This window comes from Molossus molossus, unplaced genomic scaffold (assembly GCF_014108415.1).
Source record: "Molossus molossus isolate mMolMol1 unplaced genomic scaffold, mMolMol1.p scaffold_m16_p_21, whole genome shotgun sequence".
In the NCBI taxonomy this organism is placed as follows: Eukaryota; Metazoa; Chordata; class Mammalia; order Chiroptera; family Molossidae; genus Molossus; species Molossus molossus.
Genome location: NW_023425357.1, coordinates 20,782,871 through 20,810,174, shown reverse-complemented (window position 1 = coordinate 20,810,174; position 27,304 = coordinate 20,782,871). Strand labels below are relative to the sequence as shown.

General features: G+C 61.2%; 1 protein-coding gene across 3 annotated transcripts in view; it reads left to right on the top strand.

The window, feature by feature from the left end:
• The window catches only part of GSE1 (Gse1 coiled-coil protein), a 426,886-nt gene that overhangs the window by 379,627 nt on the left and 19,955 nt on the right, over nt 1–27,304 (top strand). For 2 of the 3 annotated variants that reach the window (XM_036275499.1, XM_036275500.1), the window contains 2 exons: nt 11,359–11,577; nt 23,429–23,628. In XM_036275499.1, coding sequence (XP_036131392.1) covers nt 11,359–11,577; nt 23,429–23,628 — 419 coding nt within the window. The remainder of the gene's footprint in view (nt 1–11,358; nt 11,578–23,428; nt 23,629–27,304) is intronic. The other variant, XM_036275501.1, reaches the window with a different exon arrangement.

Genomic DNA, 27,304 nt, shown 5'->3' with positions numbered 1-27,304 from the left:
TTCTGTGAACTTGTTAATATGCTGAATTAATTCAGGAGGTGGGTTTTTCTGGCGGAGTGTCTTGTCTGCAGACCATCGTGAGAACGACCGTTCTCTAACTGGAGGCCAGTCCTGGCCCCAGTGAACTGGCTGTGACTCAGGCAAGGCCCACCTGTGGTCGACACGTGCCAGGACCTCAGCCTCCTGTCTGATGGCCCCGAACCTCCAGGCTGAGGGTGGAGGGGTTGACCTCTTCTGCTGCATCTGGATTGAATTCAGATGTTGACAGCATCTGAGCTGAGGGGCCCGGCTGCTGTGTGTTTCCTAAGCTCCTCCAAACCTTGTTCATTGCCTGAGCCCACGAGGGCTCTCAGAGCTGGAGAAGGCCCCCCGGCACTGAGCAAGTGGACCAGGCGCAGATGACGGCGGGTGGTGGGGACGGACTCTGGCTAGCTGGAGACTTAGGGACAGGCTAAAGGACAACTGGAAATCTTCATCGTGACTTGAAATTTTGTTTTAAAATGTTTTCCATTGATTTGCATTTACACTGCGCGACTTCAGGCCCGATAAAAACAGATCTAGTCTTTTTTTTTTTTTTTTTATCCTCACCCGAGGACACTTTTCCATTATTTGTTCAGACAGAGTGGGAGGGGGAGAGAGAGAGAGAGAGAGAGAGAGAGAGACAGACATCGACGTGAAAGGGACACATCGAGTGGCTGCCACCCACACGACCCAACCAGGGCTGGGGACAAACTGCAGCCGAGGTACGCACCCCTAGCGGGAACCGAACCCGGGTCTCTCTGGACCTCAGGCCGACGCTCTAACCGCTGAGCCAAACCGGCCAGGGCATAAACAGATCTATTCTTAAAAGGAGGCCTGCTTAGCCTCCACCTTCTCCCATCTAGTCTCCTCCCCTCTGGAGTACTGGAAACAGAGGCTTGGCCCATACAGTGACCAGGCAGGGCCCCGCCGAGAAGCTGAGTTGGGGGCCAGGCTTGAACTGGTCTTCTGGCTGGTGTTCCAACCAGTGATCCAGTCTCCTGCCTCACCCCTGGTGGTACCTGCTGTTCCAAAGCTCCCCACCTGCCTGAACAGGGGTGCAGGTGCTACCCTTTTGCACATTGAGTCTGGTCACCTGTAAATATGTGGCCGCTGAGCACCTGGAGTGCCCGTAGGGGCTGGGGAGCCAGCACACCTGCACAGACAGATTTTGTCAGCCCGCACTCTGTGTCGAAGGCACAAATGCTCCTACGTTCTCTCCCTCCCTCCTCTTCTAGAGTGGCTTTCCCCTGAGGGGTAAGGCAGGTGCTGTTTGAACACTCAGATTCCTGGGACCCGGCAGGCGGCAGCCTCTGCTCGTTCCCCCTAGTCAGGTTGTATCCATGTGGAGTGAGGACCTGGCCTTGACTCCTGCCCTCCTGGCCTGCTTCCCCACCTGCTGGCCCCAGCCTGCCACTCTGTGGAAACTTGGAAGCCTGGAGGCATTCAGTGTCTGCCTCCTGGCCAGGTTGGGTTCCTCTCGGCTGCATTGGACACCTCTGACCCCCACCCGCTTCCTACACTCTGCACCTCCGGAGTCACTGAAAGGGCCCCTTTGTGAGCGGGGCTCGGCGCGTGGAGTGGCCTGGTTAGCTCAGGTGCCCCAGGCACACAAAGGGTCGCCGCCGGCTTATGTCCTGGGCCTGCTGTGGCTCCAGCATGAATTCCCTGCAGGAAAGTGGGGTTCGGGATAGCGGAGGGCCCAACACCAGGTCTTCCTCTTTACTCCCTGGCTTTGGGTTATCTCTGACCCGCACTGGTGCCATCTGTAACATGGGGGCAGTCTTCCAGCAGTTACAGGACTGGGGTTTGCAGAATGGGAGATTACCCCTGGTGGGGGGGCAGGGGCGGGTTCCTTCCCAGTGCCCTCTCGTTCTTTTTAGTTTAGTTTTTTAAGGATTTTTTTAAAATTGATTCTGTTTTTGAGGGGGAGAGAAACATCGATTGGCTTCCTCCCGCATTCCCCCTGCCAAGGATCCAGCCCACAACCCTGGCATGTGCCCTGACCAGGAATTGAACCCGGCAACTCTTCATTGCATGGGACAGTGCCCAGCCGACTGAGCCACACCAGCCAGGGCTGCCCTCTCATTTTTAAGGGGACATTTTCAGTGCAGTTGCAAGGAAAACTGGGTTCCCATCCCGGCTCCTCAGCCTCTCAGCGTGCAACCTTCGGAGTGTGACTCTCCCAGCCTCGGTTTACTCAGCTGTAGAGTGGGGGTGCGAAGCTGGATGAATTCATGGTAGGGCGCTCCTTGGCCCTGGACCACTGAGCCCAGTGCCTTGGGTGCAGGGATGATGGAGGGGCTGGCTGGGGTCAGTCCTTGGCTCTCTCTTGGCTCAGCAGTGTGACTCTGCGTGGCCTGCCTGACCTCCTGGTCTACATGGAGTTCTGCGGAGGGCGGCTGATGCTCTGGGCAAAGCGGTTAGTGCAGCCCCTACAGAGTGTTCTAGAATGAGCTCGGAAACCGGTCCCCACTGTTATTGTTAGGGAATGGCTCCTGGGGTCCAGGATGCTGGGCTGCAACCTTGATCTTGTCTCTCAGCCTTTTATCTTAATTGCTCTCTTCCTCGCTGCCGGCCCCTTCCAGTCCCCCTGGCTGCCTCACCTCGCCCCTCCCAGGATGGCCCTGCCACCCGCTAGCTGCTCTGAGCCCTTCCTCTGTCCCGCCCAGGCCTCTCCAGACGGAACAGCTTAGAATAATCTCGGTCAAATGCCACTGCCATCTGTTGCCTGATTTCCGTCCTTCGCCTCCACCGGAACCTCCGGGACTCCCGGTCATCTGTGGCCTTGAACCTCAACCCCTAGACTGTCCTTGGAGGGCTCTGTCAGCGGGCCGCCCTAGGCCTATCACTGTCCTTGCTGCCCGCGTTGTAGCTCCTACCCAGGACACCCCCACTGGTGAAGCAGCCTGGGGCCTGAGCCCCCAGGACCTGCCCCGCGGTGTGGGACACTGGCACTGGGACACATGGAGGGGTCTCTCCTCAAAGCTCTTGGCTCGTGTTCTCCCCAGAACCTGGATTCAGCTTCCCGAGTTACTACCATGGCAGAGGGCCAGCAAGGCTGGGGAGAACCTTAAATATTGCCCCCGAGACCCCGATTGGCTGCAGCTGTGAGGGCATCGTGGGACCTGGGCCAAACCCACTCCCGGCTGCCGGGTCACCCCAGAATTAGCTCTGCAAACAGCTCACCCTGTGGTGCCAGCTCCGTGGGGGTAGACGTGCCCCTGGGGGTGGGCTCCCGTTCTCCTTGATTAGGGTCTGGCAGACACTGTCTGCTCATGAGCTCCTGCCTTCAGCGTTCTGTAGTGACTTAATAAATGCCGCTGAGTGACAGGTCTGCACCGTGGGGGAGGACGGCAGCCTTGTAAATGAGCCTGCCTTGTTCCTCATTTCACTCCTGGGCCAGGGTCCCTGCAGACACCCAGGCGGGCCTCTCCTCCCTGTCTCCTCTCTCCCCCTCCCCCCGGCCTGTCCCCCCCCCCATGTTCTCTGGGCCCTTCTCTCTGCTCTGTCTCTGGTTCCAGGTCAGGATCCAGGCCATCTGCTGGGGCCTTCTCCTGCTGCAGCAATTAGCAAAGGCTTTGGCTCGGCCTGCCAGCCACTCAGGGCAATAGCCTTGGGGAGTCCGTCTAGTTCAGGGACTCGGGCCAGAAAAAGACCCTCATCCCCTTAGAAGCCTACAGCCTGAGGGGGTGTCCTCAGTAGGAAAAGAACAGTAAGGCCTCAGCAGGCCACCCCTGTGCATCTGGAAGCAGGAGGACCTCCCCTGCCCCCACCCCCAAGAAAAATTGCTTCGTGCAAGTGAGCTCAGAACACCCAAAGGCAAATATAATAATAAATTTATTATGAAGCCGCTCAGGCTCCGGGATCACGTGGCCCCTTGCAGCCTCCCGCCCGGGTCTCTGTACAGGGTGACCCGGCCTTGTGAAGGCTGCAGAAGCATCCCCCCTTTGGTGGGGGCAGGGGGGGACGCCCTTTATTTGTTCACAAACATTTCTTTCTGCGGTAATGAAAAATTACCAAGAGGGGTGATTAGAGAATGCAAGTCCAGATTGCGCACGGGGCCTGAAAGTGAAGGCCCGCTGGGCCCAGCCTCACGGGGTGTAATTACCCCAGGGGGAGCCGGCGGGGGGAAGGGGCGGATTGGTGCTTGAACCGGGAGCCAGCAGAAAATTCATCTCAGCTATTAGCTTGTAATTACAGAGCATGGAGGGAGCAGGCCTGAGGTCTGGAGCCGGGAAGAGCAGGGATGAAAGGAAGTGGTAATTACGGGGTCCACGGGAGGCCGGGAGGGAGAGGGAGAGAGGGAGGGAGGCTGAGTGCTGATTAATAAGGCCCCTCCACTGTGGCACAGAGGAGGGAGCAGGAGCCGGGACAACATGTAATGGAGGGGTAGGGGCTCGGGGCCTCCTCCACTTTTTAAACCCTGCTGCTGGGAGCCTTTGGGCAGCACGCACCCCGATGGGGGCCTGTTCTGTAGAACGCAGAGCAAGGTGGGTTCCCTGAAAACGCCCTGGGTGTTCCAGCCAGGCCCGCCCCTTGCACTTGGATCTTTCTTCTTAGTCTTTTTTTTTTTTTTTTTTAAGATTTGAACTGCTTCTGGTCATACTAAAAACCCAGGCAGAGGAGAGAAGAGGTAGTGATGGAAGACCCCACAGTTTGGTAGAAGGAGCGGAAGCAGCCAGGGTGTCGTCCAGGGTCTGAGACCGGGCAGGCCATCCATCTCTGCTGCTCTGGGCCCTCGCCTTCCGTGGCATGGTGGGGCCTGGTCACTTGTGGGTGCCGTTAGCCAGTGGCTTTTCCTCTCTGCCTGCCCTCGGCTCTGGCAGAAGCTCATGGGCTCTGGGCTCTGTTGGGCTGGTCCTGGAAGGGCCCCGCGGGGGCAGAAAGCTGGGGCTCAGAGGGGTCCTGGCAGCTTGAAGGGGCCCGGGAACTGTTGCATTTTGTCTCTGGAGGTCGGGCTGTGCTGGCTCTTCTCTCTGTGGGGCGTGGGTAGTGGAGGGGACAGCCGATGGCGGCGGGAGGCCCTGTCTGGAGACAGCCTGTGATGCAAATGAGAAGGCCGGGAGGCCACAGAGCCCGGCTCGTTCTTCTGCTGAGTCAAATATGTCAGGAGAGCTCGTACAAGGCGGAGAGGTACAAGGCGGAGAGGGAGTCCGCCTGCCTCCCCTGCGCCCCCAGCCCTCATCCATCATTGGCCTTCGCGCAGCAGAGCTTATTCCCAGCTGTTAGGATAATGAATTTACATGAGCTGATAATGTAGACGAGAATTCAGTCAATGGCCAGAAGCGCAGAAGTTAATAAATACCTCTCTAATGAGGGCAGGGGGGTAGGCGTCCCAGGGCCTCCTGAGGGTGCAGGGGCCGCCCCCAGGCGCCCCGGCACCCACCCCTGGGCCTCCACAATCACAGCGCCTGGCCTCAGTCAGGAACACCTGTGTGCGGGAGGCCCAGGCCCTTCTCTCTGGGCAGGGCCTGGGGGGCAAGAGCAGCAAGCGGCCCAGAGTGACTCCCGGCCTGTGACTAAGGGGCAAGGCAGGGGTGGGGGTTCTCAGCCATGTCAGTCCACAGCAGATCCAGGGTGACCCCCTGCAGGGTCTCTGGGTCCCCTGAGTGTGGCCCCTGTCCTTGTGTCCGAGGTGTGGGGAGCTGCCAGCCCTGCCCGGGTGTCCCCGGACCCCCTGCTGATGCACACTTGCTGAGGAGGGTGCTAATTTTAGCTCCTAATGGAGCTGCTGGCTGGAAATTCTATTTTAAGTGTCCTGACACCCGCAGAGCAGCTTCCCTGGCGCACAGTTCTGGGAGCCCGCGGCTGACACCAGGGCAGGGACGCAGGCTCTGGGGGACCCCAGGAACCCACGGGGTCTGTACGTGCTGCTGGCAGGGTCTTGGGGAACAGGTGCCAGGCTTTGTCTGAGGATGAAGAGGGCAGGCTCCATGGGGGGAGGACAGGTGTCACTGTCTGGAAGCCAGCAGGAGCTTGACGATGACATCAGGTGGTGACTGACCCAAGAAAGGAAGTGGGGGCAGAGGGGGACCTGACCATTGTGGGGAGGGGCTGGGGGCCGTAGGTGAAGATTTGGGTTTGGGTTCCGGTTCTGGCAGGGGCACCCCAGTTCCCTTGACGTCTGCACCTGGCTGGCTGGCTGGCATCCCCAGTCTGGGGGATACCCCTGTGCTCCTGTTGGCTGTGCCAGCTTCATGCAGCCAAGTCTCCATCTTGCTGAAGGCCCCTGTTTTTTTAAACCTGGTTCGCTGCAGAAATACTAGACCATGGAAAGGTTGAAAAGGGTGAAAAAGAGATTTGCTCCTCTTGGCTGCCACCTGAAGACACCCACCACCAGCCATAAGGGCCATGTGACATTTTGGGGTCTGGGATTTGCCCTGTGGCCACCACCTGCCTATCCAGCACCTCTGAGCCATCCTGCCCATCACCAGCAGCTGGTGGTCACAGCATGTTCACCCGAGTTGCCAGCTGGCCACCCTGTCACATGGCCACTGGGCAGTGACCTCGCATCTACTCCCCAGACCTCTGGGGCTGGTCACCGGGAAGTACAACAGTTACATGGCACATCCTCACTTCCCTGCCCCCCCCCCCCCCCACACACACACACACAGCGCCAGAATGGGCCTGGGCCTGGGCCCTGACCAGCTTTATGTAAATGGGATGTAGGTGTTGTGTTTGAGCAATCTGGTCCTGCTGCTGACCATCTGTTAGCCCTTGGATCCAAGCCTACCCTCGCCCATCTGTAGAATGGGCACAAAGTCCCCTTTGTCTTAGGGTATTTGGGCTTTAAAGAGAGGTGGCCACATCTCTAAGGAACAGGGGAAAGGTCCAGGGATGATGGCATCAGAGGGGACTCTGGGTAAAGGCACAGAGTACTTCTGTGCAGATGGTTGAACTTCTTTTCGTGCTCTAGCTGATATTCAGTATTAATTGTGTGAGCTTCTGGTATACAGCATAGTGGTCAGGCAGTTAGGTGGTTGAACTTCTCGGGCCCTGAGGAGGGAGGGAGATGAGGACAGGTGGAGAGAGTGGGTCTCGATCAGACAGGAATGTGGGGACGCTGTATCCGCTCTGATGCTGCATAACAAACTATCCCCAACGTAGAAAGCACTCAGGGACCTCGGAGCAGCTCGCTGGTGGTTCTGGCTCAGTCCCTGATGAGGCTGTGATCAGGCTGTTGCCTGGACTTCTGTCTCATCTGAAGGCTGGCCCGGGGCTGGAGACGCAGCTGCAGAGATGGCACCTCACACGGCTGTGGACAGGAGGGCTCGGCTCCCCGAAACACATCTCCACGGGCTGCTTGAGCATCCTCCCAACATGGCTGCTGACCACCCTCCGCTCAAGGGATCGGAGAGAAGGCTGCCGAGGTGCTTTGGCTGACGACGTCTCAGAAGTCACACACACTCACTCCCGCCACACACTGTTCATTAGCAGTTTGGGAGTAGTCTCCGCCGCATAAAGGGATGAGTGACAAAGACTTTGTGGACGTTTTTTAAACCACTACACAGCAGCAGCACCCTCCCCCCCCCATCCCACCTTGTCTGCAGGGGATGCACTTTAAGGCCTTCAGTGGATAAACCATGGATAGTACTGAATCCTACGCATACACGCTTGACAGCTTCTCTTTGGCGTGTCTGAACCGCCAGCATCTCTGCTCTTGCACTCCGGGGCCATTATTAAGTAAAATCAAGGTCACTTGAACAGAGGCACTGAGATTACAAGACAGCCGATCTGAGAGCTGGTTATTAGGTGACCACTAGGCAGGGAGCGTGCACCACTTGCACTCACCGAACAAAGGGATGAGTCACGTCTCCGGCGGATGGCAAGAGGATGGCGAGAGATTCCATCGTGCCGCGTGGAACAGCGCACGGTTTAAAACTTCAGAATTGTTTGTTTTCGGAAGTTGCCATTTAACGTTTTCAGGCCGTGGGTGACCGTGGGTGACTGAAGCCTCCGAAGGGGAAACTGTGTTAGGTGGACCCACCGTAGCCGGACACGTCGTAGCTCTGTGCGTGTTTGCGCCTTTGGTGCATTCGTGGTCGGGCCTCGGACTGGCTGGTGGCGTGCTGGGCGGTGAGGAGGCCGTCTGAGCCGCGGGCTGCATCGCCGAGTGGCCTTGAACCACGGTATTCGAGCTGCTCCCGGCCTTGGGTCCACCTGCACTCTGCCAGTCCCCGAGTGTCGTCCGAGGCCCAGAGGAGTGGACACAGGCTGGTGGGTACGTGGCGGCCCTGCTGTTCTGGCCTCTCCCAGGCCCATCGTTCTCCCTGGCTATCTGGAGAGGTGACCCGAGGAACTGTGTGACCTCTGAGGATTGCTCAGATGTCCCCTGGGTGAGGGAGCTCTAGGGCCCGCACACCTCATCTGCCAAGCAGCCCTGGGAGGGACACTTGCCTCTGAACACTCGTCAGGACCCGGTGAACCTGATGTCTTGTCTGGGGCCCCACAAGGCAGGCCTTCATCTTACGCCATTTAGCATCTCTAGGCAACCGCCACCCCAACTGACCCATTGAGTGTGGGTGCCGAGCAGGAGCCTGAGTCCGTGTGGACCACCCCCGTCAGCTCCTGTGTGGGGGGCAACGGGACGAGAGCCCTGGTCCCCTCCGTCCTGGGCTGTCGGGTGTGTCAACCTTCACCTGCAGCCGCCCCTGCCTGTTCAGGGACATGGAACTGGCCCTCCGCCTGCGGCGTACATGCCAGGCTGGGCCTGGCTGTCCCCAGGCCTGGGGAAGGCAGCAGTGGGGAGGGGGAGTGTTGGGGTGCCCACCCCAAGCAGCACTGCATAGACTTCCGACGGCACATTGCCTCTACCCCTCGACGCCGCGGGTAAGGCGGGAGGCACAAACCCGGCAGCTTCTGGTCTAGTCTGCTGAGTCCGTCCTGTGTGGCCTTGGCCAGACCCCTCGCCCTTCAGGACCTAGGACCAGGGTTTCTGCCTCAGTTCACGGACGGCCTGTGTGACAAGTGACCCCTAGTGTGTGTCTGCCCTACTCCGAAGCCCCGCGCGTACATTAGCTCCTCGATTCCTTACGGATTAACCCCAGTGAGGTAGACTCTCTCCTTATCTCCATTTTACAGACGAGGAGACTGAGGCTCAGAGAGGTGGTGACTTCAGGCAAGTCACGCGGCGGCTGCGGGATGAAAGCCGGGCCCCAGGTGCTGAGTCAGGCTGAGCCCTCACCTCCAGGCCCTTTCTGCTGACTCCTGGCCTTGGCCGCACCTCCGCTCTCGGCCCTGCCAGCCATGGGAGGAGGAGGGCACTCAAGACAGCCTGGGGCCAGGCTTCCGGAGCATGTTGTCCATCGGGCTGGGAGTCCTTGAGGGGCTGGCTGGGTGCCAGGTTGGCTGGGAAAGGACTCTTGTCAGGAACCTGTGCTTTGTGGCAATCAAGCTGCTGGGAGCAGGGGCCCCGCGTGCCCCCAGTTCTTGGGTTTCTCTGCTGGGTTCTAGGTGGCTGTGGACAGACGTGTGCCCCTCCCCGCCCGGCCCTTCCAGGGAGAGGGGGACAGCAGGGGTCAGCCGCAGGTCGGTGCTGGCCACTCAGTGGGGCTGCGGCTGTGGGCGCGCGGCCTGGTGCCCACGTGACCTGCCGGCAGCTGGGAGGCCAGCCTGCCGGCTGTGGGCGCGGGGGCGCTTGTGGGGGTCCTTTGTTCCCGAGGTACAAGCCCTCGCCTGAAAGAATGGTGTTCCCTCCAGCTTGCGCCTGCTTCAATATTGTCTTTTATGCGTCAGCTGCTCCGCTCCCCCCCCCCACACTCTGCCCGGCTGCCACCGCACCCGGCTGAGCCCCCAAGATTTATTTTCTGCCCATCAGGGGCTGATGTCACCAGCAGGGCCTGGCTCACTGGGACTCAGGGCTAGGACATGTGTTTGCGGGCAGTGAGTGGGCAGAGATCTTGGGGTCTGCCCCTGTGGGGTCCCCTGGGCGTGGGCGTGGAAGCAGGTAGACCCCTTTGGACTTGACACAGAATTCCCAGGAGGTGAGGTGGGCTCTGGGATGGGGTCACAGCCCGGGCGTGGCCTTGCTCCCCTGTTCCTGCTCTGTTGTGTTCTTGGATGTTCTGCGATTGTGCATGCCCACCCCCACGATGACAAGGACCCCTTTCCCAGGTGTTTGCACAGCGGCCCATCACCCGGTCTCTGTCTGGGGGTTTGGGAGTTCGTGTGCTCCTCCCTGCACGTGACCTGCTGCCCCTGCCAACTCCGAGGCCGTCAGCCTCAATGACTCCCCTGGGACTGCACCATGGGGAGGGAGCAGGGCCTGGGCAGGCAGCCCCGAGGGTGGGAAATGTTCACGGACAACTTAGTGACAGCGCCCCTCTCCTGTGGTCCAACACAGAGCCGGGCCTTTATTGATCAGGTGTCGGGGCGGGGGAGGGTCAGCTGCCTTGCTGACACTGGAATGGGACTGGAGAGGCTGGGGGCTCTGAACACGGTGGCCAAGTCCTCCCCTGGGGTGTTTGAGGTCACCCTGGTGGACAGTAGCTCCTTGGCGGGATTGGCCTGACCCTGGCCCCCCAGTGAGGAGGAGGTTCCCCACAAACGGTGGTTAGATCTGCAGTTTTGTGTCCTGAGCTGCTTGCCCTGGCCAGGAGCCACGCGGGGTTTGGACGCTGTGTTCTGTCCTGCACTTCCTCAACTGCTGGCGCGGCCGACCCCCCGCGGCTCTTCTCTGAGACACCTCAGCTGGAGACCAGTCGGGGTTCCTGGGTGGCTTTGGGTCTCGGGAGCGCATAATGACACAGAAAGGGCTCCCGGCCGCCTGCCTGGGTCAGACACCGGGTCTGCACTGTCTGAGCCTCCGCGTCCACTTCTGAATGTGCCGGAGGCCTAGCAGAAATGTGTTAACCGTGAGCTGCTGGTCTGCTTGTCTTTATCGTGGCTAGTTTTGCTGGCATTCTTCTCTTTATTGCGAGGATGCTGGCCCCACCCCAGCTCATCTCCATCCTCAGGCCTGGTAGGGGATGGTGTTTGACGCTGCCAGGGTCTCCCAGGCCTGCCCAGTGGCCCTGGAGAGGCTGTAGGATTGTGCGGGCCAAGGCATTGAGCCTCTAGAATCACTGGGGCCCTGGGCATACCTTGTTCTGTAATTACAGATTCAAGAGGGTGGGGGTGCCCCTGGACCCTCGGGGGCACTGGCTGGACTCTGGGTTCCTGCCCATTCTCTCTGCAGCGCTGGCTCTGTCTGCTTTGCCTGCCTGTCCTCTGGGGCCACCCAGGCTGCTCCTGCCCCCTGCATGCCACCTGCTGGCCAGACCCCTGAGCCCCGGACCCCGCTCTGGTGCTGGCCTCCTGCTCTCTGGGTGACCTCTGGTTCTTCTCTTCCTGTTTCAGGCATGAGCCATGAGCCCAAGTCCCCTTCACTAGGAATGCTTTCCACCGCGACCAGGACCACCGCCACCGTCAACCCCCTCACCCCCTCGCCGCTCAATGGCGCCCTGGTGCCCAGCGGCAGCCCCGCCACCAGCAGTGCGCTGTCGGCCCAGGCCGCGCCGTCCTCCAGCTTTGCCGCTGCGCTGCGCAAGCTCGCCAAACAGGCGGAGGAACCCAGAGGTAAGAGGCGCACGGCCGAGGGAGGGAGAGGAGCCCCCGCCAGCCCGCAGCCAGACCTCCACCTGAGGGGCGAGGGTGGCCGGGGAAGCAGCTGGTCCCCGTGAGCAAGAGCTGGGGCTCCAGGCGACTCTTGGTTTTCTCGTGCTGGTTCTGTCTGGTGGGAGCAGCGCAGTGAGCCGCAGCCCCTCCCGTACTCCTGCCCGGCCAGCCATGGGCACCCCTGCTTGGCTTCTGCTTTCACTCTGACCCCGCCTCTGTCCTTTCTTGGCCCCGGGAGCCGTCGTGGGGGCGTCCGCAGTGGGGATGTGCACCCGACTGAGGAGGGTGGACAGCTGGGCCACCGGAGCCCCGAGTGGCTGCAGAGGGAACACCCTGTTCCTGGGGAGCCCATTTCCCAGAGAGTCATGTGGCTCCAGGCTCTGATACCCCCTTCAGACGGGACAGGGAACAGCCTCTGGAAACTCGAACGGTCCCGGAAGGGGTTCCTGGGGCAGCTCAGCCCCCCACTGCCTAACTCCTTGAAGCAGGAAGTGCTTGGTGGCGTGGACAGAGGTTGGTGTCGGTGACACGCTGTGCGACATTGGGCTTCAGATTGGGCTTCGGTCTCTCGTTCCTGCCGTCCGGCTGCCTGTGGTCGTGCTGGTCAAGGGCGGCTGGTTCTTCGAGTCAGGACGGCGGTGGTTTTCTGCCAGAAGACCCGGCCCATGCGCATTCTGGCGCAGGCCTCTTAGACACCTCTGGGCTTACCTCTAGGGAGTGGGTACTCCGGGTGCCTCTGCCTGCCATCTGCCTCGCCCCAAAGATCTCAGACTTGACATCGGGGCCCCAGGGCCCTCGGGAGCACCCAGGAACCGCGCGTGCCGGAAGGAGCTGCGTCGGCTTCTAAGGGCTCCGCAGCCTCGGCCCAGCGGAGCAGACGTTCGCCCTGACGGGTGTGCCTGGGTTCTTCTGATCTCTGGAATTTCGCCTCTTCCCAGGCCCTTTCTGCTGCTTTGGTTTTGGACGGAGGAGAAAGTGAGGGGAATGAGCTTAGCACTGATGGGCAGGGTGTCACTGGCCCGAGAGGGAGGACCACTGGGCCTGGTTTCGTGTCCATCTGCTGTGGGCTGCTCTGTCCACTTGGGCAGTGTGGCTGCCAGCTGACCTTCCACGTCCCTGCATGGACCCCCCGCCCCCTCCACACCTACCTGGGGACTCCGTGGCCACTTCGGAACAGCAGGCGGCAGGAGTCCGGCCGCCTCGGGCCACGGTGCACCATCCAGCGGAGGAGCAGGTGCGCAGAGGAGGCAGGCAGCCCAGGCAGCTGCAGAGTGCCCTGGTGAGCCGCGCTCGGTGGGAGCCTGAGCTGGAGTTGAGGCTCGGGGTCTCCTCAGAGCTCACGAGAAGCCCCTGGGGCAGAATTTGCCCAGCAGCTCCCCGCTTTGGCTGTCCTCTCGAAGAGCATTCCAGAAGGCAGAGACGGGGCTGGCAGGGCTTCCCAAGCAGCATGTGGGGGGATGCCGAGTCCCCCCAGCATCAGGGCTTCATCAGGCAGCTGTGTCCACTCCCGGCCCGCTGGGCTCGAGTCCTAGAGTGACGCCGCGTCTGCGGAGATCTGACGACGAGAGGGCACGTGCCGGCCCCTCCTTGCCGAGGCAGGTGGTGGAGAGGCCTGCAGGTGCCGGCCCACGTGTGGGCTGAGAGCACGCAGCAGGGCTGCCTCCGTGGCCCTCGTCTCCTCTCCCTGCCCCAGGCTGGCCCGGCGTCTGGCTCGCGTGACGGGCCAGCAGGCAGCCAGTGTGCCAGAGGCGGCTGGCCTCGCGGCTGGGAACAGAGTGTGCTGCTGGCGGGGTCAGGCTCTGCGGCTGCAACCAGGGTGTTTGTGTGACGCCCTGGGAAATGTCAGGAGAGGGAGTCGAGGGCTGAGCCACCCTGGCCTGAGCCCTCACCCTGGCAAAGCGTGGTGTCTGCTGCCGGCTCACCGAGGTCAGCCCCCTCGTTCTGCTGAGAAAGCTGAGGTTTGGGGGGGGCTCGATGTTCATGGGCCATGGAGCAGTAATTGGACCCTGATTCTCAAGTGTTTGAGAATCTTTGTGAGTCTGGGCCTTGTCACCTTGTATCTGGTGGTGGTGGCCACGAGCAAAACATGAGAGTTTGAAGCCATGGTGATGAGGTCCATTGGCGATCAGCCCCATTTGGGGCCTTGATTTGAAGAAATGAGATGCGTAATGAGCCTCTGGTACATTCTCTGGGTCACACCCCATGCCTGGTCCCCATTTTTCTCACTGAATCACCCCGGCTCTGACCTTGCCATCTTCGCCTGTAGAATTGGCTGGCAGCCCGCCTCAGGCACAGCCGGAGAAGCTGAGGCTCAGAGGGCTCAGGTCGTCAGCTAGGGTCACACAGCTGGTGAGGATGTGCCCTGTGCTCCTTGCTGCTGCTGCTTCAGGCATTCCAGGTACACTTGGAGAGCGGGGCACACACCTGAGCGGGCGGGCGATCTCAGCAGGGAAGGAGCCCCCTTTGCCCCCAGCCCCCACTGGAGGGTGTGGGGGAGATACAAGGGGCAGCGTGCCCCAGCTCCCTGCTCTGTTTCTCCTCTCTAACCAGACAACCACAGGGGGACTCTTGGTAGGCTTGGCAATGGGGGAGAGGGATAGACCTGTTAATTTTTAAAAACATAATTCATGTGCCATAGCCCTGGCTGGCTTGGCTCAGCAGTTAGAGCGTCGGCCCGTGGACCAATGAGTTGCAGGTCCGAGTCCAGTCAAGGGCATGTACCTCGGTTGCAGTTCGACCCCAACCTTGGTTGGAGTCACAACCAGTCGATGTATCTCTCTCACGTCAATGTTTATCTCTTTCTCCTTTTCTCTCCCTCCCACTCTATCTGAAGATAAATAGAAAAACATCCTCAGGTGAGGATTAAAAATAAAATAAGTAATTCACGTGCCATAAAATTCGCCCGTTAAAAGGAGTACAGTTCAGCGATCTGGAGTGTGTGCAGAGTTGTGGAACCATCACCACTGATTCCAGAATGTTCTCATCATCCCTAAAAGAAAACCCTGGACCCGTAGCAGTTACTCCCGACCCTGTCCCCCCTGCCCTGCAGCCACGGGTGTGCAGTACTAGATGTTTTCCCTCTGTGGGGTCACACAGCCTGTGTGACCGCCGTTCAGGTCCCTCCGTGGTGCAGCGACGCCGGACTTCATTCGTCCCCATGACTGAACCGCCCTGTGGCTGGAGGGCCCCACATGCCCGCTCCCGGCGTGCGAGGAGGCAGACCTGTCGGGCTCCCCTCCTTCTGCATGGCAGGGACCTGTGCTGAGCACGTCTGCGTCCTGGTCTCCCCGCGGTGCTCAGCGCAGCCCTGGGCCCTGCTCTCTGTTCGCTTCGCTGGTGGACAAGCCTGAGCTTCACGCTTCCCAGATCATGAGGGGCAGGTTGGCAACTCTGAGGACTTGCATCCCAGGATGCTATGGCTGCTCTTTCTCCCACCAGGGCCAGACCCCTTGTCCCTGAAGGGGGCCCCCTGGAAGGTGGGATGAAGGGCTCTCATACCCCGGAGGTGCTGGCTTCTCAACATGTATGGATTGAGGTTGCCTAGGGCCCCATAGTTTAATCCCAGCAGCCCATCCTCTCGGGCAGAGGTCCCACCTGGGCCAGAGCAGCTTCCAGACCTGCACAGGTTGGTGGTGGAGAGGGGAGGCTGCAGCCCCCCCCCCCCCCCCATGGGCCCCCTGGAAAGCTGCATTGCTGTGGCTTGGGCAGCCACAAGCGGCCTTAGGGCCTGGCCTGGCGGGCATCCGGCTCCCCTCTGACCCTCTCCACTCCACCTCCACACCCCTCCTCCCCTGGAGAAGTGTCATCTTATTTTGAGCCATGGACTAAGCTGTCCCCTCTGCTTCTCCGGCTAATAATGTCTTTCTTCATGGATCCCGAGGGTGCTGTTGAAGACTTCGGTTCAGAGGCAGTCAGCCTCTGCCCTGCCGGCTGCTCTGCTCCCAGAAAGGCTGCGCGAGTCGGCCTCGGTGGGAAGTTTTATCTTTCCCGAGGCTCCCAGAGGTGCATTCCTTTCATTGCAGCAAAACCAGCCCGATCAGTCCCCGGTGGCCAGTGTGGCCGGCGTCCGTCCCTGGGGGCCGGATGCCTGCTGCACCTGGACCGCTTGGCCCTTCACCCACCCCGGGGCGGGTGCTCCTTGGGCCGATCGCTCGGGCATTCTCAGACTCCGCTGCGTCCTGGCTGTGTGACCCCCTGTGAGCTTCTGTCTTTTCTCTCGATGAGGGTGACATCTCTACCTCACAGGTTGCAGTGACTCAGTAAGAACACACTGGCTTCAGGTACGGCAGCCATGTGCCCTGAAGGACGGCCGCCAATGCCATGTCCTCCTCTGTCCTGACCACTGCCACCCTCCCCCCCACCTCTAATACCACCACCGTCTTCTCTGCCCCCCTCAACTCCCCTCCTCCAGAGGCCAGCCAGGAACCTGAGGACCCCTGCTGGGAGGGCGCGTCCATGGGTGGGGGCGCTCCTGGACACTGGCTGCTGCGCACTGGGTCTTGGGCTGGCCGAGCTGGGCCTGACTTTGGGTGGGAGAGAACCTGGCCGTGTGGGCTGGCACTGGCCATTGCCGCTGGTGGCGTGGGGTACGTCCGGGCCCAGGGCGGCCTCTCTCCATCAGCAAGCCCCTTGTCTTGACTCCTCGGGAGAACGGGGGCCCAAGGGGTGACCAAGCCCACACCACACATTCTGGAAGGAGCCTCGGGCTGCAGGCTTTGATCTGACCTCAGTGCACCCCTGGGACCCTCTGTCGGTGACAGGCCACCTTGAACTGAGGTGTCACGCAGGCAGCGAGTGCTCCAGGCATCTGCTGTCAGCTGCTGCAGCCAGTTCCTCATTACCCTGGCCACCAGATTGATGTCCCCCGGGCTACTTGTCCTTCTTCCGCCCTGGGCCTTGGACGTTGCTAGACCAGTTCCAGGCTGGCCTGGCCTCCCCGCCCTCTGTGGACAGAGACCGTCGCCCCTCCCCCGCCATAGATGTCTGACGCCCGGTGTGGACCTTGGAACGAGTCCCAGCCTAAGAGTCTCAAGAAGTGCTGTCAGGTTGTGACTCCTCGAGCCTCCCAGCCTCCTGCAGGGCTTGCAGGGCAGGTCGGGTGACCCCAAATCATCCTGTGGGTTTGAGGGTGCTTGTTGAACAGCTGAGTGCGGGTGTGAGACAGTGCGTGCATGCTCAGTACCTGCCTGGCCCTGGTGGGGGTCCGACAGCTGCCACCCCGCCCTAGGGGCCTCCGGAGCCTGGCCCTTTCCCTCTGTACCCCCACAGAGGACGAGTCTGGTTGCCTGCATCCCCGCTGCTGGCCCGAGCTGACGGCAGGGGCTGCTGCCAGGCGGCGGCTCTGACAAGCTGTGTGGCAATCTGCTCGTCTGCGCTGGGCACCAGCCTCCCTCCGTGGGGCCTCCCGCCCGCGCTGCTGGGAGGCGGGGCTCCGCGTGCTGGGAGGCGGGGCTGCGCCTGCTGGGAGGCGGGGCTCCGAGTGCTGGGAGGCGGGGCTCCGCGTGCTGAGAGGCGGGGCTGCAGAGAGCCCGCAGCTGTGTTCTCAGCCCCTGGGGGAAGATGCTCAAGACACCTGGGGCTGCCCTGGCCCTTTGGCTCAGCAGTTAGAGCGTTGGCCTACGGTCCAGGGAGACCCGGGTTCGGTTCCCGCTAAGGGCACATACCTCGGTTGCAGTTTGTCCCGGGCCCTGGTTGGTCATGCGGGTTGCAGCCACGCAATGTGTCCCTTTCACGTCGATGTTTCTCTCTCTCTCTGTGTTCCTCTTTCTCTGCCTGAACAGAAAATAGAAAAATGTCCTCAGGTGAGGTTAAAAAAAAAAAAGACACCTGGGGCCTGTGCAACCCCCACCGCCGGGGATACTGGGATCCACTCTGGCATCTGCATGTCCCTTCAGAGGCTGATGGTCGTCCATGCGGTTCCTCGACCCATGGAGGGTGCCCGGCGGCTGGGCTGTGCAGGGCGGCGTCTCCCCAGGCAGCTTGGCCCAGGGGCCTTCTTGGTAGCCAGCGTGCTAGACTAGGTGGAGGGAGCGAGGGTGGGCTGTGAAGCCGCGTGGGCCCATTTAAAGCCCTTGTCCGGCCCTCCCAGCAGAGCGGGTTGGATGTGTGGCGCTGCCACCCTGAGCCCTGTGGGGCAGCCGAGCGGCTCACCAAGCCGGCATCTGCACAGAGCCAGGCACCAGGCCCCGTTTTTGTTGCCTGTGAGGGAACCGACCATGCGGCCCCAGCTTTGAATCGGACACAGGGAGGCCGACAAGGGTGGAGATGGTGGCAGCTGGGCTTGAATTTCTAGCTCTCGTCAGGTCCAGGGCCCCGAACACTGAGTCCCAGCCAGCTTCCTTCCCCGGCGACTGTTGGCTGCCTGCCTCCTCTTGTCACTGGCTTTGCAGGCGGGTCTGGTTACCGACAAGCCCCTGGAGCCTCCTGGAACCAGGATCCCATCCCTGAGTCTCCGAGAGCCTGGGAGCATCCCTCCCGCTGTCTGAGCTCGGACGGGCGACTGCCTGCGGGTGGGCGCTCCTGTTCTGCTGCCACGTGAAACCTGCCTCTTTCAAAGACGGAGCAGAACAAACAAGGGGAGGAAAGATTCCGCTTGGCACTCTCGCCGCTTGTGTGTGTCAGCCGTGCGGCTGGCAGGCTTGGCGAGGCGGCTTCTCCCTGTGGGTGTCGGCAGCCCAGTCTGTCTCCGCACAGATGTGCGCTCGGGCAGGGGCGCCTATGCGCCTCTCCCGTCTCTTCTGTCTGCCGGGCTAGGGTTGTGGGGGCCGGTGGGCAGGGGAGGCCCTGGGAAGGGGCAGCCGGCATGCCTGGGAGTTGAGCACCGGTGAGATGGGAGGGAAGGTGGGGTGGGCACAGGGGAATTGACCTGAGCGGGGCACTACTGTGAGGCCGCCCCTGCCCATGATGATGCCACAGTGACTTTCCCTGCCACCCACTAAAGCCCTCTCTGCCTCCCTTCTTTTCCTCCTCGCCCCCACATCCCTCAGCTCCTTGGTGCGTCCCTCTTGGCTTCTTCTAACAGCAGCATTGCCCCTCAGATTTGGGAGCCCGCTGTCCTTCCCAGTCCTGCTCAAAGTCTTTGGTCCCTGGGAGTGCATTTGCTAATAAAAACCTGCCGGTGTGGGTTTGGTGACCGTCACGTGACAATAAATCAGGCGCAGGAGCATGCTGGGGTCATGGAGTGGGGCAGGGCTCCGACCCCCACCCCACTGTCACCCTGACCCTGTGGAGAAGCTCTAGCTGGCAGGCAGGTGGAGAGGCCCTGAGGTCTTTCAGCAGCTGTGCGGTGCCCTAGGCCCGGCTGTCGCCACTGGGCCAGGCCTGTGTGCGTCCAGAGGGTTTCCCACCTCGTTCCCGCCGCCATGGCTTTCCATGGGGCTTCATCTCCCTGACCCGCATGCGTCCACTCCCACCAGGCACAGATTGGACTTTGATTCGGGGTCCACTGTTCCTGTTCCCTCGGGGACCCATAGCCGCCTGCTGGCTGGGAGGATCCTTCGGGTCCCACAGCCCCTCTGGGACTCCCACACGAAGGGGCGGGACTGAGCACTGAACAGGCCACGTTCCAGGTCCAAATGGCATGAGTCCACGAGGCCCGGGTTCCCACATCCTGGTAGGAAATGGGGGTGCAGGAGGAGCAGCCTGGAGAGATGTGAGCTTGTGGGAAACTGTCTCCCATTGGGAACACTGCCCACACCAGTCCGAGGGCTTGCCTTAGGGTCTGCCGATGCCAGCCCGAGTCCTGGTGTCTCCAGGGTCGCGGCGGCCTGACAAAGTTCTCACTGTGTGAGGTTGGCCCAGAGACCAATTTGGGGTGACCTGGGACAGAACAGAGGCAGAAGAGGGGAGAGGGGAGGGGCCGGGTGAGCAGAGCACAGGATCTGGGCTCCCTCCCGCCTGGCTGTGGGTCTCAGGTCAGTGCCTGTCCTGGGACAAAGCTCAGCTGGGCAGGGGGACCCCTGCTGCTCTGTCTCTAGATCGCTTGCAGACGTAGCAGCTGCAACCGAGCTGTCCATGCAGTGCTGCGCCCTGCAGCCCTGCATACCCTTCAGGATGATGTCCCAAGGGTCCTTTTGTAGGGAAATGCTTCCGACGGTCCCCACCCTCCTCTCTGTTCTCTGTGTCACTCCCCCAAGCTAGGCGGCCTGACTCAGTGCAGGATGAGGCCCGGGGTGGACAAGGGCTGTTTGGTGTGACTGCGACCCGTGCTTGCCCTCTGCACTCCACAGTGTCCCCGGCAAGGGTGGTCCTGTCGCGACAAAGAGGTCCTTGACAAGAGCGTGTGGTTGGCGCTTCATGACTGTGTGTGTGGCTGGGGACGTGCCCGTCTAGGACGCTGACAGGGCTGCTACCGCATTGCAGCTTTATTTCCAGTCCTCACTCCCCTCCCCTCGCGGCAACTTTGGGGTCTCAGCTGTTAATTACATGTGCCCAGGCGGCCTCGGGTGCTAATCCTCGAAGTCAGACAACAGAGGTGACACTGAGCACTCTGCCTCCTGTCGTCCCCAATCCACATGTGTCCAATGACTCCGCGGCATGCCTCCAGTTAATTACAGCGGTCACGGCCCTTCCGCTGCTGCGCCGCCTTGAGAACGCGGGTCGGGCGGCCGCTTGCTAATTGGCGGGTGCGTGGTCGGGGATCGATGGAGTGATCTGGCTGGCTGCTGACAGCCGGCCCCAAGGGATTAAGCACTAATTGTGGATGGCCTCCCAGGTGCCCCCCCAGCTCCCTCATTCTTTGAAAGGAGGCTAATCCAGAGACGGATGACGTAGGTAGTGTGCAGGGAAGAGAGAGCGGGCAGAGGCCCGGTGGCCCTGTCTCCCCGGCGGTTCACAACCGCCCCCTGGGCTGGCAGGGGCTCCAGTTTGGAAGGTGAGGCCCAGAAGCTGGTGCAGGATGGGGCTCACAGTGTCTGCTCTCATCTTCCCCAACTCCTGCAGGACCAGAGCCCATCTGGCCTTTGACCCCAACGTGGCCTCCGGGCAGCTGTAGCCTCTGCCTTGATGGGTGGGGCCTCTCGGTGTGTGTGTTTTATTTCTTTATTGTTTTGGCTCCGGAGCACGAATGTCCACCCTCCCTCCACTCATAGACGGTGTTTAGACAGGGCTGCCCAGGGTGCAGGCTGGGCACACAGCAGGTCCTCCGGGCAGCCAAGCACCTGAGGCCGAGTGACATGAGCTCTGTGAGCAGTGGTTACATCAACACCACTCACAAGTAGCCACGAGGTGACACACTCAACCATCTACTGATGATGATGGATCAACAAAATAGAGTCCCTTTATCCAGTGGAGTATTATTCAGCCCCGAAAAGGGATGCAGTCCTGTACACAGGCTGCAGTTGGGTGAACCATCAAAACATCCTGCTGTGTGAGCAAAGCCAAACCCAGAAGGCTGCGTACTGAGTGGTCCCGTTTACGTGGAATGTCCAGAGCAGGTAAATCCGTGAGGACAGACAGCAGGTTGGTAGTTGCCAGGAGCCAGGGGGAGGGGAGAGAATGTTAACTGGTATGGGGTTTCTTTTTGGGGTGAAGAGAACGTTCTAGAATTGATTGTGCTAATGGTTGCACAGTTGTGAATGTACTACAAACACTGAGTCACGAACCTGATAGGGTTGAGTTCAGTGATGTGCGAGTCACATCTCAGTAAAGAGGGCACGCACCAGAAGATGGAGACTGGGAGAGATGTCCGTGGAAATTCCTTTTTTTTCTTTTAATCTTCACCTGAGGACATTTTTGCATTTATCTTCAGATAGAGCGGGAGGGAGAAAGGGAGGAAGAGAGAGAGAGAAACATCGATGTGAGAGAGACACATCGAGGGGTTGCCACCCACACAACCCCAACCGGGGCCAGGGACAAACTGCAACCGAGGTACGTGCCCTTAGCGGGAACCGAACCTGGGTCTCTCTGGTCCGTGGGCCGATGCTCTAACTGCTGAGCCAAACTGGCCAGGACAGAGATTCCTTTCTTAACGAGGAGGATCCCTGCCTAGTGTTTATTTATTTTCAAAATTTAAATGGGCTTTTTATGAAAGTCTAAATGCCTACAGGAGAGTACACAGACCATAAGCCTCCAGCAGGACGAGTTTGCAGAGTGAACCCACAGGTCCGGAAACAGTGAGGCGCCCCCCCCCCCCCAGCAGGTACAGCTGTCTGCATCCCACCCCTGTGCTGTGTGGTGGGGTTGGTGTGACTCGCCGTGTGCCCCCTCCACCCTGACACCACCGTTCAGCTGCTGGTGTGCCTCGGGGTAGTTACCGGGGCCCCTGGCTGTGACTCGGGTGGACACCAGCCCTGCTTTGCCGGGTACAGACCCAGGAGCAGGAGGCCAGGCCAGGTCCTGGCAGATAACAGCCTGAGGTGACGAAGGCAGTTTCCCGAAGTTGCACAAACCTGAATGAGTGTCTGGGTGTCGAGCCCTCCCCAGCTGACCCCCAGGATTTGCCTCCATCAGCTGTCAGAGTGGATGGCAGCCCACTGGTCCCCGGGGGCCACTGGGTCAGTCCCCAGCCAGCACCCCTCCCACAGTGGTCTTAAAGCTGCCTCCCTGGCTGGTCTCGCTGATGTGGGCAGCCCCAGCTTGTTCCAGAACCTCGGAGGCCTCCCCGCTGGGGGAGCAGGGCCCCTCCGTCCTCCCCTAGCAGCTGCCGCCTGGCCGTATGCATCCGACCAGGAGGCTAGGAGCTTGTCCCACTGGTGGGTGGCAGAGCTGGGATCTAGACCCAGTCCTTGGTTCCAGGGTGTGAGCTGTGGCTGACTGGGCTATCTGGAGAATCAGGACAGTGTCCTGCACACGACTCCTTGCTGCCCACCTGGCCGGGCCCTGACGGGTGGGAGCTGGGAGTGAGGGGTTGCTGAGCAGAGGGTGCCGCTGGGCAGGTGTAGTGTCTCCCTGTAGGGCTGCCCTAGGCCACACGTGCAGACTGCGCACCGTCCCGGGCCACCCGGAGAGGCCTGGCTGGGGTGGGAGCACCGGGCTCAGGGCACAGTGCTGTCTCTTTCCGTGGGGCCTTGATGTCTGGCTGTTCTGCCTCCTGGTCACGCTGCTGAGGCCGCGCTGGGCCGGGCCTTGGGGTCAGAAGGGAGCGTACCACTCCCTTCATCTCAGCGGTGCCTCGGCACACGCGAGCTGCCGGCCGCCCGGCAGAGAGGTGTTATTTGGTAACGTGAGAGGGAGTGGCCACTTGAGACGGGTGTCCCTGGGACCAACACCAGTTCTGAACAAAATCCGGGGACGATGCCTCGAAGCTGATGGAATTCTCCTTCCAAAAGGGAAGGTCTATGCTGACGTCTGCTTCCGCCACCTCCCTTGGGCTGCAAGTGCCCCAAGTGGGGCCCTCGGAGACAGAAGGTGCCCAGTTGTACCCCTTGGAGGGGTCAGCATTTGCCCTTGAGTCTGGGAGTGAGATGGGCATCTCTGGGCTTCTACTTGGGACTGTCAGGAGCTTCCAGGCCAGATCCGCCCAGACCAAGGCTAGCACCCCGAGTCTGTACGAGAAGTGCTCGGGTGCCAGCCCTGCACCCCCTGCCCAGCAGAGCACACAGCCGCCAAGCTCATGCACCCCTGTGACCTTGCAGGTGGGCGGCCTCACGGCACCAGTGGGGGGGCAGAGGTGTGCCTCCAACTGCCTGGGCCTGGCACTGCTTGAATCTCTGCTGCGATGGGATAAATCTGGGGGTCGCCTGTTTGGCCTGCACTGGACACGGGGCCCTGGGTGCTGTCCGTGAGGTCTGGGTCTGGGCTGGGGGCCGGGGAGCATGAGCCAAGCGGGAGCCGTCGGAGCCCACCGCTGAGGCCCTGTGTCCTTCTCTTGCAGGGTCTTCACTGAGCAGTGAGTCGTCCCCTGTGTCCTCTCCAGCCACCAACCACAGCTCCCCTGCCAGCACGCCCAAACGGGTGCCCATGGGCCCCATCATCGTGCCCCCCGGGGGCCACAGCGTCCCTAGCACGCCCCCCGTGGTGACCATCGCCCCTACCAAGACTGTCAATGGAGTCTGGAGGAGCGAGAGCAGGCAGGTGAGTGCCTGGGCCGCGAGGGGGAGCGGGGGGACGGGACGGGGGGAACCCCAGGCCACAGGTGTGGGGAGGGTGGCCTTCCATAGGGGAGGACTGGATTTCAGGGTGCAAATCCCTCACCCCCAAACTCGTGCTCTCCTGAGCCTCCGTCTTCTCTGCAGAGTGAGGGGACAGCGGCACCCACCAGCAGGGTCTGCGCAGAGTTGAGTGCGTTCTTGGGTGTCCTCTGTGGCTGCCACCACCGAGCACCGGAGCCTGGGCCCTTACCAGTGTCTTCACAGCTCTGGAGACTGGCAGCCTGAGATCAAGGTGTTCGAAGGGCTGGTTTCTCCTGAGATCGCTCTCCTTGGCCTGGAGACAGCGTGTTCTCCCTGTGTGTTCCCACGGTCTTCCTTCTGTGCACGACCGTGTCCTAACCTGTTCTCACGAGGACACCGGTCCTATTGGATGAGGGGCCTGGGGGTTGGAGCTCCAGCGTGGATTTGTGGGTGGGGGCATACGACAATTCAGTACGTAACCAGGTGTAGTACTTAGAGTGGTGTTTACGTGGCACGAGCACTTAATAAACAATAGCTATTATTGTAGCTGTTGCTCAAAGGACTGGAATAGGAAAGCGCCAATCCACATTTTCACATCGCATTTTTATGTTTCTGTCCTGTTGACTCCCGCCGAGGGGGCCCTCCCCAGCGCTGGGGCCTGTGTGCGTGGCCGCTGCCAGGTGACCGCCGGTGCGGAAGGAGCTGGTGGCCCTGGGAGCGGCCACTCCTGTGCACGGCCCAGGGCTGACCCCTCCCGCTGCACCCCCGCCGCACCTGGTACGCCCAGCCCGGGGAGCCCTTCCTAATTAAGAACACTGTCGCTGTGCTTCTCTCCTGGGTGTTTCTGCCAAGTTCCCTGAGGGATGGCACACTTGGAAATACTAATTAAACCACAAAGAAAGCAGAGGGGGAGGGGGAACTCCCACCTCGCCCCTTCCCAGCTCCGCTCTGCTGGGTGGGGGTGGGCATCAGCGGCATCACTCAGGGTCTCTTTTCTGCCCCCCTAGGGTGGGACGCATCTGTCAGGCAGGTCCTGACCTAGGGTGAGGTCCCCAAGGCACCCAGTGGGACTTCTGGGAACCCCCTGGGTATGGCCCTAACTTGGCCTCCATGTTGGACGAACCCTCCTGGACTGTCTGTCACCTGGCGGAGGCCCCTGTGCTCGTGTTTGCCCAGAAGCCTCTGCCGTGGCGTCCTTTGCTCCACCCTGTGTGCCTTCTGGAGACTGGGGCGGGGCAGCGGGGCAGGGCCTGGCAGGGGGGTTCGGGCCAGAGGGGAGCAGAGCAGCTGGAGCTGCCCCGAGTCCTGGGTTGAGGGAGGGAGGACAAGGGGTCTTTCCCAGAGCCTGCTGCCTCCGGAGAGGGCTGCTGTCCGCCACCTGGCCCAGCAGCTGCCTCTCCCGACGCGCTGGGTCCAGGCGGTTTCTGAGTCCTGCTGTGTCCCTGGCTGGTGATGGCTGCCACGGCCCCAGTTGTCCCTGTTGCTCCTGCCCAAGGGGGCTTCTTCCCCACCCAGCAGGACCCAGGGTGCCTTGTAAACAGCCCCCTCCGGCCACAGGCCTCCTCCGCGGCTCCTCGCCCAGAGCATCGCTGACCCCAGAGAGAGGGCCGGCCGCAGCTCCAGCTCCGCTCCAGCCATCAGCGGTTCATGAAACCCTAATGCCACCGGGGAGGGCGGGGGGGAGGGGCTGGATCAGCCGTTGATGTATGGCTCATCAGCTCAGCACAAAGGCTCAGTGGAGAATTTAATCCTTCTGGGGAGGGGGGAGCTCGGGGAGAGGCATAAGGGCAGGAGAGGGGAGCCACTTCCTAAAGGGGTAGCCCAGGAGTCCTGGGGGTGCCCTCCTGCGTGCTGGGGGTTGGGGAGGCCCTCCGCTGGGGTCATTGAGATTTCCCAGGTAGTCAGAGCTTCGGAAGGACAGATGAAATGAAAAATAGTCTATTTTAAAGCTAACAGGGCATGTCCTGTCTGTCTGCCTGGAAACCTCTCTGATCACCGGAGAATGAAGGATTTTCCTCCCTCCCTGCCCCCCTTTCATCCTCTTTCTTCCACCGCTACAGCTGCGCCCGCAGCCACGCAGCAGCCGCGGAGCAGGAATAAAGAGCTGCCCGAAGATGCTCTTAGCGCGTGCCTGGCTGCGGGCACGGCGGCGGGAGCCCGGCTGGCTCGGGTGGGTGCCCGGGGGTGGCTGGCTGAGCCTCCTAGGCCAGGCCCCGGTTGGGGACTGCTGCCTGGGCTTGTCCCACCCTGGTCAGCCCTCGTGTGTCCTCCAAGCTGGGCTGACCTCATTCCCAGGTGCCTGTCACAAGCTTAACAAGGCACCAGCCAGACAGAAGGCATGTGGGTCTGGCCCAGTGAGCCCCCTGCCTGCCACTCCCCCCTACCCTGGCCTCTCAGCTCCTCGTTGGTGTCGGCCAGGCTGGGACACGGTGCCGTCTGGCTCCGCTGCCTTTCAGCAGGGCTTTGTCCCATGCAGGGGAGAAGGAGCTTTACCCCGTGGTGGACCCTTGGAGCTGGTGGGTGTGGGGCCATGGTACCTCCTTGGGACAGACATTTGCACGTGGGCTGGTCCGGCCCTGTGCCCAGCAGGGTGAGGGTGTGAGGGAACCAGCAAGCCCCCACCTGGAGGTAGCCTCTCTGTCGGTAGTGTGGACGGAAGTGCAGGAGTGGAGCCCTGGCCGGTTTGGCTCAGTGTTAGAGCGTCGGCCCATGGACTGGACAGTCCCGGGTTCGGTTCCCGGTAAGGGCACGTACCTCATTTGCAGTTTGTCCCCAGCCCCGGTTGGGGTCGTGTGGGTGGCAGCCAGTCGATGTGTCTCTCTCGCATCGATGTTTCTCTCTCTCCCTCCCACTCTATCTGAAGATAAATGCAAAAATGTCCTCGGGTGAGGATTTAAAAAAAAAAGTGCGGGAGCGGAGGTGACTTCAGGCTGGGGGTGGTGCACTGTTGTGTGTGAGCCCCCACCCCCGACCCCCAGGTTTCTCTCACTTCCTGTCTGCACTTGTGCACCAACGTCGATGCTCTATGAGCTGGCGTTGCAGTCGGTACACTTGACAGATGGGGAAACTGCGGCACGGGGCAGTTCTATAAGGGAGTCCTCTAGGGGTGTCCAGGACTGGACAGGAGCTATCTGAGGCCGTGTGTCAGCCCCTGAATAGACGTCTCTGGAAAACTGGGAGGCAGGGGTTGTGGGCTCCCAACTCCGACCCAGGGCATTGGGGCATGTGTGTGTCCTGTCCTTGACGCCGCCTTGTGAACGACCCTCTGGGAAGGGCAAGTCAGGGTTCGTGACCTGCGAGGGCCGCGCCGTGAGTGGAGGGCCCCTGCCAGCACGCGGGAAGGAACAGATGCTGCTGCTCATTAGAAATTCCAATCAGCAGCCTGTCTCCTTCGGTTAATTACCGCGGCTGTGTCTTCCGGAGGACGGCGGTGGCCCGGGCGTGTGTGGTGAGCGTGCCTGCGAGACTGGACGCGTGGGCCCTCTCCGGGAGCCTCGGCCGCCGTCAGCGGCCTGCTCCGCGGTGTCCCATTGGCCAGTGTGGAGAGGGATAGGCAGCCACAGTGATCCATCCCTCACCTCCCACACGGGTTAGATAAATGGGGGCTTTGAACCCCCACCTCCTGATCGATGCAGACA